Source organism: Chiloscyllium punctatum, chromosome 37, assembly GCF_047496795.1.
Source record: "Chiloscyllium punctatum isolate Juve2018m chromosome 37, sChiPun1.3, whole genome shotgun sequence".
Lineage (NCBI taxonomy): Eukaryota > Metazoa > Chordata > Chondrichthyes > Orectolobiformes > Hemiscylliidae > Chiloscyllium > Chiloscyllium punctatum.
The window spans coordinates 9,843,089-9,859,200 of record NC_092775.1 but is presented as its reverse complement, the minus strand read 5'-3'; the positions used below and the strand labels follow the sequence as shown (position 1 = coordinate 9,859,200).

At 43.2% G+C, this 16,112-nt stretch overlaps 2 protein-coding genes across 3 annotated transcripts in view; one reads left to right on the top strand and one right to left on the bottom strand.

Moving 5' to 3' along the window:
- matn4 (matrilin 4) overlaps positions 1–16,112 on the bottom strand; it is a 74,115-nt gene that overhangs the window by 38,999 nt on the left and 19,004 nt on the right. The gene's annotated exons all lie outside the window — the stretch shown is intronic.
- The window catches only part of rbpjl (recombination signal binding protein for immunoglobulin kappa J region-like), a 74,505-nt gene continuing 62,378 nt past the window's right edge, over positions 3,986–16,112 (top strand). The window contains exons 1-2 of the mRNA XM_072556037.1: positions 3,986–4,073; positions 9,766–9,936. Of these exons, the coding sequence (XP_072412138.1) occupies positions 3,986–4,073; positions 9,766–9,936 (259 nt within the window). The remainder of the gene's footprint in view (positions 4,074–9,765; positions 9,937–16,112) is intronic.

The window sequence follows — 16,112 nt, the reverse complement described above, 5'->3', positions numbered from 1 at the left end:
ACCCCTTGTGTGGGAGTCCTTTCCTCACACAGTTTTATCTTGTTGCTTTTCCGATCAGGACTGCCAAACCAGTTCTGACTAATTCTAAGATGAAGAGAAGATTTATACTGAGGTTTAATCTGTACATTTTGGATTAGATTAATGCTGTCCAGACCTTGTTTCCCATCTAAAGATATGACAACTCGGCCAAGATATATTAGTGAAACATTCTGCTTTTCTCCATTGTACGTGAAGTGCAGACAAAACAGAGTGAGGCCAATGCATTTTTGATATCCAACACTTTGTTGAATATTAAATGGAGAATTTATCTTGCAAACGTTTCGTCCCCTGTCTAGGTGACATCCTCAGTGCTTGGGAGCCTCCTGTGAAGCGCTTCTGTGCTGTTTCCTCTGGCATTTATAGTGGCCTGTCTCTGCCGCTTCCGGTTGTCAGTTTGAGCTGTCCGCTGTAGTGGCCGGTATATTGGGTCCAGGTCGATGTGTTTGTTGATAGAGTCTGTGGATGAGTGCCATGCCTCTAGGAATTCCCTGGCTGTTCTCTGTTTGGCTTGCCCTATAATGGTAGTGTTGTCCCAGTCGAATTCATGTTGCTTGTCGTCTGTGTGTGTGGCTACTAAGGAAAGCTGGTCGTGTCGTTTCGTGGCTAGTTGGTGTTCGTGTATACGGATCGTTAACTGTCTTCCTGTTTGTCCGATGTAGTGTTTTGTGCAGTCCTTGCATGGGATTTTGTACACTACATTAGTTTTGCTCATGTTGGGTATCGGGTCCTTCGTTCTGGTGAGTTGTTGTCTGAGAGTGGCTGTTGGTTTGTGTGCTGTTATGAGTCCTAGTGGTCGCAGTAGTCTGGCTGTCAGTTCAGAAATGCTCCTGATGTATGGTAGTGTGGCTAGTCCTTTGGATTGCGGCATGTCCTCGTTCCGTTGTCTCTCCCTTAGGCATCTGTTGATGAAATTGCGAGGGTATCCGTTTTTGGCGAATACTTTGTATAGGTGTTCCTCTTCCTCTTTTTGTAGTTCTGGTGTGCAAGACAAATTTCCAGCTCGGCGAACAGAACCACAACAACGAGCACCTGAGCTACAAATCTTCTCCCAAACATTAAATGGAGAAGTTCAGAAGTAAGCCTGTGGTGTGGAACTCCAACCCTGATTGGATACATTCACACTGAGCATACCCTTGATTATATTGTGTGGGAACATCACCGTGCAAAATGAAATAGATGCAGAAAAGATCCAGCAGTTCAAAACTGTGCATTCACAAAGTGTGTGGGTCATCAGCAGCAGAGTTATATTCAACCAGTAATCTTCCAGCCTAATTCAGCCGCCCCATCAACTCTATCAGAATCATCAAGCTAAGCCAGGGACTTCAACTGACAATCTTCTGGTTCAAGGTAAAAACAATGACTGCAGATGCTGAAAACCAAATACTGGATTAGTGGTGCTGGAAGAGCACAGCAGTTCAGGCAGCATCCAACGAGCAGCGAAATCGACGTTTCGGGCAAAAGCCCTTCAGGCTTTTGCCCGAAACATCGATATCGCTGCTCGTTGGATGCTGCCTGAACTGCTGTGCTCTTCCAGCACCACTAATCCAATCTTCTGGTTCAGACTATCCACTGAGATACAGGTAGAAAATGAGACCTGTTGAGTGTACCAATCATCTTCTGCTGTTTTGTGCATTTACTGGGAACCAGTTTTCTCCCGTCCTCAGTTGACTACCTTTGAAGTAATCTGTCCCATATACAAACTGAGTCCCTTTCACTTTGTCACAATGTTTGCCATATATATTAGAGGCAATTTTTCATCTATTCACTTATTTGTTTGACTGCTTTTTGAAGTTGTCGTTGGAAGAGTAATTTTCATTAAATGTTACCATCAGCTCACATAATAAATGACTGATTAATTATCCTGTTGTCTCTTTTACAATAGCCTGTTAGTTGAATTATAAATCTAGATATTAAATGGTTTTAACTCCTTTTACATTATTGGTGGAAGCTTGCCTGTGCTTTTTTCTTTCTGGCTGATGTCTGTCAAGGTCACGACAAACTAGAGTTGATCTTATGTCAAATTCCACTCACACAAGAGGCTGTACCAAGGTGCTTGATAAAAGGAGAAAAGGATGCTTGGTTTAGGCATATGCTGATCTTTGATTGGAAGCTGAAATCAGTCAGGATTTCAGTGCTATCATTGCAAATCTAAATGCAAGTCAGATTTGGGAATGGGATCTAATGGCAATAGTTGTAAGGGACAGTTCAACCTCACTAACTCTCACAATGCCTTTTCTCCAATGGCCAGCTCAGTGGGACTTCTCTCACTTGGTTCTTCTAAGCTTACCAGCTAGTCCTGTAATGCCTTGCAATGACGTTTCTTCCTATTTCTGCACCGTTATCTCCAAGTGTACCCCAATAATCTATCCTTGCAACCCACCTTGTCCCTATCCACTATTGTCCCTCAGCAACATTATCCAGAAATCCATGTCAGATACCTGCCAATGACACTCACTTCGATCTTTTCAGTGTCTCTCACGACTGTTTCTCTTGTTTCCTGGCACCCACTATAGGGTGAAGAACAACTTTCTCCAGTTGAAGATAGAGAAGGTCAAGGTCATTAATTTTCAGACCTCACCACAAACTCTTGTTAGCGTGCTTCTGATTCTCTCCATCTCCCTCACCACTGGCTCAAGGTGAATTTGTTTATCAACTCTGTGTCCAAAGTGACCCTGAGTTGTGTTGTTGAACCCAAATGGCTCTATCACAAGTCCATCTGCTTCCTATCCAGTGGAGTCATTCATCTCTGCTCTGATGAAGAGTCACCTGGATTCGAAACATTAGCTTGCTGTCTCTCCATGGATGCAGCCTGACTCGCTGTGATCTCCAGAATTTGTTGCTTTCAGTCATTCACCTCCAATATTGTTTCTCCCGCTGATCCCAGACCCATGGCTTTGTCACCTCCACATCCACTCATTCAAATGATCTTTTGGTCAACCTTCTATCCTCCAGCTTACTGTAAACTTCATGTGATCCTGCTGCCTATAACCTACGCTGCACCAAGTCCTCCTGAAGGTGACAGGGCAGGTTGAATGAGATGACCAAGGCTTATATTTGCCTTTATTAGCCACAGCACAGAATAGAAGAGTAGGGAGATTATGTTGGAGCTGTGACAAACACCGTCTGGGCCATGTACATAGAAGATTTACCAAGCTATTGTCCAGGTTGGAGAATTTTAGTTATAAGGAAAGATTAGATTAATGAGGGTTATTTTCTTTGGAACAGAGGAGGCGGAGGGGATGCCTAATTGGGTGAATAAAACAGTGAGAGCTCTAGATTGAACCTCCCTAATCATTCTCTTCCCGTTCCTCTTGGCTAAGGAGTTCATGATCAGGCGGTATAGATTTAGGGTCAAAGCTATGACAGTAAAAAAGGATTCAAAAGGGATTTTTTTTTCACTAGAGGGTAGTGAGAATCTGGAGCTCAATGCCTGAAAGACAATAGATGAAGAAACCCTCACCCCATTTAAAAATGATATTGACTTGAGCATGGAAAAGTATGTCCCTGAGGAGGTGGTAAATGGGATTAGAGAGGCAGGTTTCTCATTGGCCAGCCATGGAGACGATGGGCCAAATGGCCAACTCTGTGCTGTAAATTTCTAAGGTTCCCATTTCAGTCAGCCATCATGATTCGTGAGTCCCCTATATTCAGCTACCCAGCAACTCTCCGTGTACACATTCTTCAATCTGAAGGTATTGACATATATAGAAGCTGCCTCATGTTCCCTTCATTCAGGACGGCACTGACACACACCTCCTGCAGTATCCTAAATGAGGTGATGTTCCTTTTAGAGCAGATCAGACAGTAATTTCAGACAGTGCAGATGGTATTTCAAAGCCCACCCTACAATGTAAACAGGACAAATTCCTCGCTCCGGGAGACCTAGTATGCTGTAGGAGCAGTCAAAGTGGACGTCGACTGCAGTTCAGTGTAAAGTATGTAAGCCATGGGTTCAACTCCCATTCCAGAGATTGAAAATAAAGCTCATGCTGACACTCCTAGTGTCAAACTGAGGGTGTGCTGCACTGTCAGCGGTACCGTTTTTCAGATGAGATATTAATCTAAGAGACTACAATGTTGAAGGACAAGGCAGTTCTTCATGATGGCCTGGCCTACATTCTTCTCTCAACCACAATCACCTGAAAGAACAACATAGAAAATGGTGGAATCGTTCAATACTTTTGGCAGGTGAAAATGAGGACTGCAGATGCTGGAGATTAGGGTCAAGTGTGTGGTGCTGGAAAAGCAGGTCAGGCAGCATCTGTGGAGCAGGAGAGCCGATGTTTCGGGCAAAAGCCCTTCATCAGGACTTGCCCAAAACGTTGACTCTCCTGCTCCTCAAATGCTGCCTGACATGCTGTGCTTTTCTAGCACCACACTCTCAATACATTTGGCAGTTTGCTGAGTACTTCCAGTACCTTCTGTTCTCATTTCAGATTTAGCATTAGAAGTATTTTTTTCATGCTAAAGGAAGATAATTATGACATTGCAGCATTTAAATTTGCTCTTGGCAATTCCTACAACAATAGTGACACTTCAATTTTATTTCAACAATAGCAAAGTATTTTGGGATGCTCTGAAATACTGTAAAGATTTGCTACTCATTCAGGCTAATTAATGCTTTCGTTGGCTGGACATTCACTTCTGTGGGCACCAAAAATACTTTTTAATCTCGGTCTCATTAATTTTGTGCTCAAATCCCTGGCTCTGTGCTGACTACTACAGTTACATCTGTTCTGAAGAAGAATTCTATTAGACTTAAAACATTAACTCTCTCCACAGATGCTGCCAGGTCTGCTGTGCTTCTCTGGTCCTTTTTAGCTCTATTTCAGATTTCCAGCATTTGCAGTATTTTTCCTTTATCTCCATTATCTGTCTCTGGCAGCAATTATCATCCCGATGATTTGATTTGGAAAGGCAAGATGCAGGGTAAGGTATCCACTATATCTTAAGACCAGAATATGCACCAACACAAAGGTGCCTTGAATCTCATGCCTTTAGTTTTCCTGTTAAAGGTTTTTATTTGTGCTTTAGCTAAATAGGTAGTACAGGACCAGAGAGTTACAACCTGAAGTAACACTATCCCTTTAACCAGAGAACAGTGGCCCAAGTTTCATTGTAAGGCTGTTATCATGTTCTGCTTCCAGATGGTGATTAGAAACTATTCAGCGAAATTATCACCTTGTAAAATGTCTCCTAGCAAACCTGCTGCCTTTCCCAGTTACTTATTAACCAATGCATAACATGTTTGGAGAAGTCAGTCATAAGCAACTATTATATTTCATGCTGGATTTCCCATCTCCGGTGTAGGAGGATGTTGGAGGTCGGATTGGTGTGGGAAACCAGTCAATCAGATCAACTCTGCCATGCATCTGACCCCACCTGTCTGGGTGGTGCTGGCTTTAACAGAGAGGGCCTATCACTGGACATTCCACTGCAGCAACAGGAGGGAGACGGTAATAGCAAAGGGTGGGAAGACTTGGGGGGAATGCATGGATGGAAGCCTCTCCCTGCACAGCCCCGAAGAAAGGTTTAGCAAAAGAAAGATCAGCCGTGGTAACCCATCACTGGTGAGGTGCCACGCATTGGGCCCTCTCAGTCCATGACTGTGCTTCCTCTCCTTCTGATTGCAATGTCACACCACAACCTCTGTCGTTACCTGGGACAAGTGCATATCATTGAGTTACAGATCAGCCATGGAGGACAGGAAGAAATCTTGCCTTTGATTCAGACAGCTGAGGGTGAAACTACAAACCAGAGACCTGAACACAAAATTTGGGTGTTCATTCTTGCAGAGTACAGAGGGAGTGCTGCACTGCCAGAAGTGAGTATTTTTCTTAAGATGAGATTGAAGTACTGTCATCTCTTTTAAGTGGACAGAAAAGTTCCTATTTGGTATAACATACAGAGTAGCAGGGATTTTGTTTTGCTGTTCTTACTGAAATTTACCTGGGGAAATCGCTTTAGCTCAATTGGTTGGTTGGTTTGCAGTGTAGTGTACTACCAACAGCATGGGTTCAATTCCCATCACTGGTTTGAGGTTCCCATGAAGAACTCTCCTTCTCAACCTCTTCCCTTGCCTGAGGTCTGGTGGCCCTCAGGTTAAATCACCAGCAGTCACTTCTCTTTAATGAGAGAGCAGCCCCTATGGTCTGGTAATCCATCATCTGATACCTTAAACAGATTGTCTAGCCATGATCACAGAAATTTAAGCTATTTGGATAGGTACAAAAATAGGAAAGGTTTAGAGGGATATGGGCCAAGCACAGGCAAGTGGGAGTAGTTTAGTTTGGGAAACTTGGTCGACATGGACTGGTTGGACTGAAGGGTACGTTTCCATGCTGTACGACTCTATAAGCAACGGTTACAGTACAAGAGAATGCCATTCAGCCCACCCCATCTGCACTGGTAAACACAATGATGCTGTTTGTGGAATCTTTCTCTGAATACATTACCGATCACATATCCTACAAGTCAACAGTGATTACTTTCATAAATTGCTTCATTGGCTGTAATGTGCTTTGGGACGTCCTGAGGGTGTGCAGGGTGTTATATAAATATAAACTCTAACGTGACTCCAGTACAGAGGACTGAAGGTTTCACTGAAGAAGCCTATTGTTCAGTGTCCCAAAGCTTCAGGTTCGTCAATTCCCTGGTAATAAAAACTATTGAAGGGCTTTTGAACAGCTCTTCAGAGATGTTTGAAATAATCTAACCTTTGCGTCAGGCTTCCTGTACAGTCTCTGAAACTTGTGTCAGAAGTTTGCCATACAAAGGGAGCTCTTGTTGTCCACCCTCCGCTCACAATCAGTTTGCTTTCTCCACTCTGCACTCTAACTTTTAACAGATTCATCTCAAATGTCATTGGGGCAGATTACACGACAGTGAGTTGAATTAACCCTTGAGCCACCTGTCATAGAACTGAAAACACATAACAGAGAGACCCCTTTAACTCTTCCCTGGAAGGACAAGCTAGATCCTGTATCTATCCAACTAACTCTGTTGAATAGGGACAATTAAAATGTAAACATTGATTATTTAGTTGTCAGACTTGACTAGAGGACAGTTAGGGATGATTGACGTGTTTATATTGATTAAAAGAAGTTGATACAAAGGACAGAATTCCTGCTAAACCTTTATAAAACTCTCATTTCTGTCTCTAGAAGATTTGGGTACAAGCCCTACCTGCCCCAGAGATGTACCATGACATTTCTGAACAGTTTGGTTAAAAATATCTAAAACTCTAGTTAGGCCTCAATGGATCATTTTGTCCAATTCTGGGCACCATAAAGGCATTAGATATTAATTGTGCAAATTAAGGTTAAGTGTATACAAGTGAGACATAATCATTAGACAACTACTTGAGTACATATAACGAGACATTAAAAGCTTATCACTAGTCACTACTGTTGAATTAGTTAACTGAATTATTAGTTCTTGACTGGTTAATTAGAATAGTGTAAAGGAACAATTTGTAGCAACTGAAACACATCATTGCCCCCAGCAACACCATCTTGTTTCAACATCTTCCTTTTAAAAAGTGTTGTTTTCCCTACGGTGTCCCTTTAAAAGGCTGGTTATTTATTAACCTGCTGATTTGATGCTGAATAGAGAACATTCCTCTGTGATGGTGAAAACCATGGGGACTGGAACAACTCAAGTCCCCAAACACAACTGAATTATGATCAGTTTCCTTTAAAAGTTTGTTTTTGTTGCAATCTGTCTTAAAAGAGGTGCTTGGTTTTTAAGGTTTTGAAAGAGACCTGACAGATTGGAAGAGAGAGCACATATGATCCACTGGTATCACTTGAAGTTTCTGTAGTGGGCAGCTCAAGGGGAAAAACACATCATTTTCCTCCTACTCCTCCCCCCCCCAGAAAATTTCATTTAATAAAATTTCCTTCAAAGCTTTGTTAGCAGTCCTTCTTTTGTTAACTTAATTTGTTGATTTGATTTACTCTTATTTTGATTATGCAAAGCATAAAGAAATATGCACCGTATGTAACACTGGCGGCATTTAAACAATAAGAGATAGGAATGGGAGTTGGCCATTCCTCATATCCTCGTTCCTGGTAACCCTGGATTTACCAACTGATCAGGAATCTAGTTCAGCCTTAAATATACACTAGGATCTGCCCCCACAGCTCCCTGTGGCAAGGAGTTCCAGAGTCTCAATCCTCAGAAGAAATTCCTCCTTGTCACCATCTTAAATTGATGCCCCTCTATTCTGAGACTGTGCCCTCTGATTCTAGACTGTCCCATGAGAGAAAACAGCCTCTCAGCATTTACCCTGTCAAGTCCCTTAAGAATCCTGAATGTCAATGAGATCACCCCTCATTCTTCCAAACTTCGGCGAGTAGAGTTCCAACCTGTTTAGCTTTTGCCCACAAGACCTGCATACTGGGGAGGTGTAGAGTTAGGCAGGGTGCATTGGTAATGTTTCATGTTATGAATAAATCTATCTATAATGGAGCAAAGAATGATTCTCCTTCACCAAACTGGCTGTCAGAAGTTCTGGAGGTGCAGCAAAGATTTACTGGAATGTTCTCAGGGATGAGGGAATGCAGGGATATGGACAGACTAGAGAAGCTGTGCTTTTTTCCTCAGGAGTATTTAAATTATGCTAGGTTCAGCAAGAATGAATAAAACTTTCTTCTCCCCCACGCCCCACAGAGATCACAGGTTCAAAAGTGATTTGCCGACATTATCACATCAAGGGGACATGAGGTGCCACCAGATATTTAACCAAGAAGATGATCATAAAAACACAATGAGTTTATTGACACCTTTCAGGAAGGAGTTCTCCAGCATCTGTAGTCCTCACTTTCTCCTCATCATCTTTACCTAGTCTGGTCTACATGTGAATTCCGGTCTCCATCACAGCACTGGGTTAAAGGCAGAATCTTACCTGTCAAGTTAGGATAGTCTCCGAGGGTGGGACCAGGAGTAGGTTAGGACAGGGCATTGAGTGAGTGAGCTGAGGAAGTCCCTGTTCTACCATTCCTTTGATCAAGGGTTGATGATGGTGGAGTAGGCAAGTAAGTGGAATTGTGGCCACGACCAGATCAGCTATGAATTTACTGAACACGGGCAGAGCAGACTCAAGGGTACGAATAGTCTCACTTCTGATGTTCTTATGTTCTCTGGCTGACCTTGCTCGGGATGGAAGTTGGAGGGAATACCTACCTGGTTGCAGTGAGCAGATAGTTTACAATATGCAAGTGCTCGCTTGTGGGTCGTTGGAGGATGCTGTGGAGGGCAGGCATATTAGAAGGCAACACCAGTATATTCTTGATGGTGTCTGTCCAGGCCCTATAATTACCCCCTAGTGGGGTAGGAGGCCACACCCACAGCCAATGACCTCTGTTCTAGGTATCTAGCAACAGTGGCCACAGTTTATAACAATAAAACAGAGGTTCTCAGAGAGCACCTGATGCATGGAGACACTTCTAACATTCATCTACTCAAGCTGTGGGCTCCATCTTCACCGCATAGGAAACATCAGTTCATAGGTTCCGATTCTGAATAACTGGAGCATCTCATCGCGAGGTTCCTCGTCTCTTCTTAAGTTTCCCCTCTCCTGGCTCTCTCTCTTTGCCAGGTTCCCTCTCCGTCTCCCTTTGACAAACTCCTTTACTCTCTCTTCCCCCCCCCCGGCTTTCTCTTTGCTAAGTTCTCTCTTTACTAAGTTCCCTGTCTTTGTTAAATCCGCTTCCTTGTTGACAGATCATGGGAGGGGAAGAGGGCGTGAGAACCAGCCGCGTGTTGAGCAGATTAGACCACAGGGAGAAAGTGCCGGGTTCTCAGAGAGAGAGGAGCGGGAGCGAACGCACCGAGCCCCGGGCACAATGTCCAGGGATCCTCCGCTGGCCGCGCACCAGAGCCGGACCCACTGCAGTAAGTAGCCGGGGCTAGAGACCAGGTCCTACACACTACATTACCCCCCCCCCCGAGGGAGGGGGTGGGTTTAAAGTCAGAAAGACACTGAGTGCAATGTATACAACAGCCCACGGACATTCCACAATGGTAATTTCACCTGAAACTGATCATTCCAACTTCCCAATGACACTTGCAATCTGTAACTGATTGGATTGGCAGTTTTACTGCAGATTTCGCCAATGCTTGTTTGGTTGGTCACTATTTCACAAAGAATTTAATTGACTGTAAAACGCTCCAGGGCGTTTAGAATCTCCACCGTGTGGAAGAAGGCCATTCGGCCCATCGAGTGCACGCCGACCCTCCGAAAAACATCCCACCCAGACCTATCCTGTAAACCTGCACTTCCCATGGTTAATCCACCTAGCCGGCACACCCCTGGATACTATGGGCAATTCCGCATGGCCAATCCACCCTATCCTGTACATCTTTGGACTGTGGGAGGAAACCAGAGCACCCAGAGGAAACCCACGCAGACACAGGGAGAATGTGCAAACTCCACATGCCCAGTTGCTCGAGGGTGGAATTGAACCTGGGTACCTGGTGCTGTGAGCCACCATACCACCCAATTTATTGACTAACTCAATCAAATAAAAGAATTGTCCTCTGCTGAATGTTGCAAACAGAAAAATTCCAAGCTTCAGGTCTGTGTTGAGGGAACCTCTAAATGTTTGGAGAAGCCTCCCCCAATGCACTGTGCGTATAAGTTACAGACTAAGGCCTTTCTTCCTTGGTGATATCCCAAAAGTCTGTTAACATATAGAGCCCCTGGTAGCTTAGATCATAGAATCCCTACAGTGTGAAAACAGGCCCTTCGGCCCAACAAGTCCACACCAACTCTCCAAAGAGTAACCTGTTCCCCTACCCTATATTTACCCCTGACTAATGCACCTAACCTACACATCCCTGAACACTACGGGCAAATTTAGCATAGCCAATTTACCTGCCCTGCACATCTTTGGACTGTGGGAGGAAACCCCATGCAGACACAGGGACAATGTGTAGGCTCCACACAGACAATCATTTGAGGGTGGAATTGAAACAGGGACCCTGGCACTGTCAGGCAGCAGAGCTAACCACTGACCCACCATGTAGCTTGTGTTGTATTGTAAATAATTTTGCTGATGTTTGGTAAATTTTCAAGTTTTGCATTTGGATGGAGGTACCTTAGAGTGCAAAACTCTAGGAAAATGTTTTTTTTTGTATTTCTATAATGTTGGACTTGAACTCTTGTAATGTACTTATACATAATTTATGGATATAATATTTTTGCAAATAAAATCAACAGAGGCACTTAAATACTGTGAGATATAAAAGATAACTCCTAAATTTTATAACAAGCTCCAACTTAAAAACAACATTAACAAGCTGCAACTGTGTGCCCTTTATTACGATGCTCTTGTGTTCCAAATGCATTACACTGAGAATGGAACAGAAGTTGGTGCAGAGATCAGGCACAATGGAATTGAATGGTGATGTAGTTCAGTGGGCCGAATGGTCTACCACCACTCCAATTTTGTTTGTTCTCATGCAGTCCAAACTTGCTGATAGAGATAGAATAATCCCCTTGCAGACATCCCCCTGAGGTTGTCAAAGGCACTATATAATTGCAGTTTCATCCTTTAAAGACAGGAGTTGAAGCAGAGATTGAAATAATGGATTACTTATTGGAGGCCAGGATTGTTTTAATCATTGTGACTTTAAGTTCTGGCATTCCCTGTCTTTCACTTTCTGCCTCTCTCTTAGCCTCAAAAATACTCAATAAAAGCTAACCCCTTTGACCAAGTATTTGGTTGTTTGACTTGATATCTCCTTCTGTAGGTTATTGAGAAAATTTTTATTGATAATGCTCTCTTTGAGCTTCTTCAACCTAGGAGAAGTTTTATTCCAACATTGTTGTTATATAGCTAAAATGAAAAGCTTAAGAACATTGGCTGGTGATTTTTCGCATCCCCAAAGTTGGTGAGGAAGATCAGATAATTGAGGATGGGGGGTTGGGGGGGGGTTAGTCCTGGAGAGGTACTTGTCTCTTTCCTGCCACCTCAGCAATTACTAGGAAGGTCCCTGGGTGACCAGATACCAGCTTTTAAGTGGTCAATTAATGTCCACTGATAGTCCATAACACAGCAATGACCTAATGAGCTGCCTTCTTGGCAGATAAGAAAAATGGTGGTCTTTCCAAAATGATAACTGCGGCAACCTGTCTGATGGGATTGTGAAATGGGGACATATTTCCCCAAACCTGGGGGCAACTGGGATAGGGTGTGGCCACTGAAAGCCATTGAGCTACCCTTGCTCCTGACATTATGAACTCCCCCAGCAACCCCCCGTCACCCCGACACAAACAAATCTCTTCATTGTTGCAACTCATTTTGGCCACACTCCCTGGGTGTCCAGCAATGCTGTTTATTAGCTAGCAGCCTTGGGCAAGGTGGAACCTCAGTGGAGATGCTCCTGGTTGAATGTAAAGCTCACTGTTAAGTACCTAATTGTTGCTTGATCTGGCAAGCTTTCTCATTGGGAAGTTTATTGTCTCTGAAATCGCCTTCCCCAACTCAGAGCATTAATTATTGTCCAGTGGAGAAACACAATACATGAATTGTGTGGAAAATGTCATCGAAATACTGAACTCTATGTTGATTGATGAATGGGTAACAGGGCATAAACTCAGAATTAGAATAAAAACATAAAGCAAGTATTTAGATGCATTGTTTGCCCCGTTTAATTAGCTCGTGACTGATCCGTGTCTCGTTTCCATTTTTCCGCCTTTGCTTCTTGTAACCCTTTCAAAAAACAGTATTCAAAACTCTATTTTTTTGAAAGCTCTCATTGTATTGTTTGAGGATAGGAATTCAGATTTCTTTTAGACTTTGTGTGATAAATCCCGAATGGCTAACAACATAAAACTGGATGGGATTGTGAGGAGGATGCAAGGAGGCTTCAAGGCGATTCAAACAATTTGAAGGTGCAGGTAAATGCATAGCAGATGCAGAATGATGTTGTTAAACGTGAAGTATATTTTGTTGTAAATTCAGAAAAAACAGACAAATATGTAGATTATATCTGGTGGAAAATGTGGATGTATGATATAAGAACTGCAGACAACATAGAATCCCTACTGTGAGGAAAAGGCCATTCGGCCCAACAAGTCCACACAGACCCTCCGAAGAATATCCAACTCTCCTACCATATTACTCTACACTTGCCCTGACTAATGCCCCTAGCCTACACATCCTTAAATACTACGGGCAATTTAGAATGGCCAATTCACCTAACCTGCATATCTTTGGACCGTAGGAGGGAACCAGAGCACCCAGAAGAAACCCATGCAGACATGGGGAGAATGTGCAAACTCCACAGAAACAGTCACCACTGAGCCACAGTGCCACCCTATGAAACACACAGGAGCAGAAATTGCTAGAGAAACTCAGCAGATCTGGCTACGTCTGTGGAGAAAGAAACAGTTAGTGTTTCAAGTCTCATGACCCTTCTTCAGAACCCCCTTCTGTTTTGAACAAAGGTCACTGGAGTCAAAATGTTGATTCTGTTTTCCCTCCACAGATGCTGCCCCAATCTGCCGAGCATCCCCAGCAGTTTTGCAGTTCTCTGTTTTATTTTGATGTACAAAGGGATATGGGCATCTTTGTAAAGCAGCCAAAGAAAAGTGAATATGGAAGTGCAGTAACGATATAGGAATACAAATGATAAACTGGGTATCATTACAAGAGGACTTGAGTTCAGAACTAGGGATTCCATACTGCAGTTACGCAGGGCTTTGGTAAGACCACAGCTGGAATATTGTGTGTGGTTTTGGTCTCTCTACCTAAGAAAGGACAAACTTTCGTAGAATGTGTGCAGTGGATGTTTGGGATGGCTGGACTGTCCTTGAGAACAGATTGGTTCGACAGGGCCTGTATTAATAAGAGTTTGGAAGAATGAGAGGGGATTTGATTGAAATTTATAACATTCTAACAGAGCTGGACAGAATGGATGTTTTCCCTGGTTGGCAAGTCAAGATTCTGAAGTCACAATCTCAGGACGTAGGGTAAGCCATTTAGGATTGAGAAGAGGAGAAATTTCTTCACTACAGGAGACTGTGGAGGCCACATTACTGGATAGATTCAAGAAAGAGTTCAATATGCTTTAGATTTTAAAGCAGAAAGGGTATTCCGAGAAAGCTGGAATATGACATTGAGATAAGGATCAGCCATGATCATATTGAATGGCAGAACAGGCTTGAAAGGCCAAATGGTCTCCTCCTGCTCCTAATATCTATGTTTCTATGAATGGCATAATGTTCAAGACTACAGGTCAAATGCTGGAAAGTGAGATTAGTGCAGGTAAGTCAGTGTAGGCTCAATGGGCCAAAGGGCCTCTTCTCTATTGTATGACTTAATGACTCGAATAGCATTGAAAGCAAGGCTTTTCAAACTCTCATACTCATGAAGGTCAAACAAGGCAAACTTACTAAACAAGAAATATAAACTAAACATGAAATTGAGCTGACGTATCTGGGTTTCAGGAGGTTGCATTATCAAAGCTTGGGGCCTCATGTGGTTTTACCCTGTTAAATCCTCTTGGCAGAGAGTGGGACAGAGGGCTTCAGATGTCCATTGGTCCAATATATGACAACTGCATTTAGTCAAGTAGTTAATGGTTGGGTGAAGGGAGTAAGGATTAGGTGCCATGACAGAATCTACATTTGTTCCTTGGAAATGCAGATGATAACAAACATTCCATTTGGAATGTTGCCTGGCTGAAGAATTTCAGTTATGATAAGAGATTGGACATACTGGGGCTGTTTTCCTTTAGGTAGAGGAGATTGAGAAGAGACATGATTGAGATGTATAAAATTATGAGGGACATAGATAGGGTAGACAGGAAGGAATGCCTCCCTTGTTGGTGGGATCAATGACCACAGGACATAGATTTTGGTCAAGGGGCAGAAGGTTTAGAGGGAGATGTGTGCAAAAGCTAATTCACCCAGAGGATGTTAGGAATCTGGAACTCACTTCCTGTAAGGATGATAGAGGCAGAAACCCTCAACATTTAGGAAGTATTGAGACATGTGCTGCCAAGGCATACAAGGTTAGAGCCAAGTGCTGGAAAATGGGATTAGAATACTTAGGTGGTTTGTTTTTGACTGACGTAGATGTGATGGACTGAAGGGCCTTTTTCTGTAGATCTCTGTGACACTGACTCCAATGTTGACCAGGAGACTGAAGATAACTTTCCTGCTATTCTTCAAAATCATTTACATCCACTTGGGCAGGCATTAGATCTTCTCTAGGATTTAACATCTTAACCAAACATTGGTGCCTCTGACAGTGAAAGCCTCCCTCAATACTGCACTGGAGTGTAAGCTTTAAGTTGAACTCGGAGCTGTGGGTCTTTCAGTTAAGAGTGCTACCTGCTAAGCTACACGACTGCTATTTGCTTTACATATCTTTTTTCGGGTCATCGGACACATGTTCTCGCCACCCCTTGGGTAAAGAAATTTCTCTTGAATTCGTTATCGTATTTAGTTGTGACTGTCCTTGCATGAGTGACTGTCATGACTCTGCTTTTGGTTTTGGATTTCCTCAGAAGTGGAAACATCTTCCACACTACCCTATTTGTAATCTTAAAAACCTTGATTAGATGCCCTTCACCATCTCTAATCTGGAGAAAAAAAAACCCAGCTACTTCATTCATTCCCAATGTTCCTAGCCTTTTGTTTATGATAGGATTGGGGGTGGCATGGTGGCTCAGTGGTTAGCACTGCTGCCTCACAGCACCAGAGACCTGGGTTCCAGCCTCAGACTGTTTGTGTGGGTTTCCTCTGGGTGCTCCAGTTTCCTCCCATAATCTGAAGATGTGCAGTTTAGGTGAACTGGCCATGCTAAATTGCCCATAGTGTTCAGGGATGTGTAGGCTCGGTGCATTAGGCAGGGGTAAATGTAGAGTAATCAGAATGGGTTTGGGTGAGATACTCTTCAGAGGGTCAGTGTGGACTTGTTGGGCCAAAGGGCCTGTTTCTACACTGTAGGGATTCTATTGTGTACCCTCTATCCTTTTAAGTTTTTGTTAGAAATCTTTTTATTCTACACAAGACAGTTTCAAACACTTTTGGTTTGATAATGGTTAATCTCTTTCTG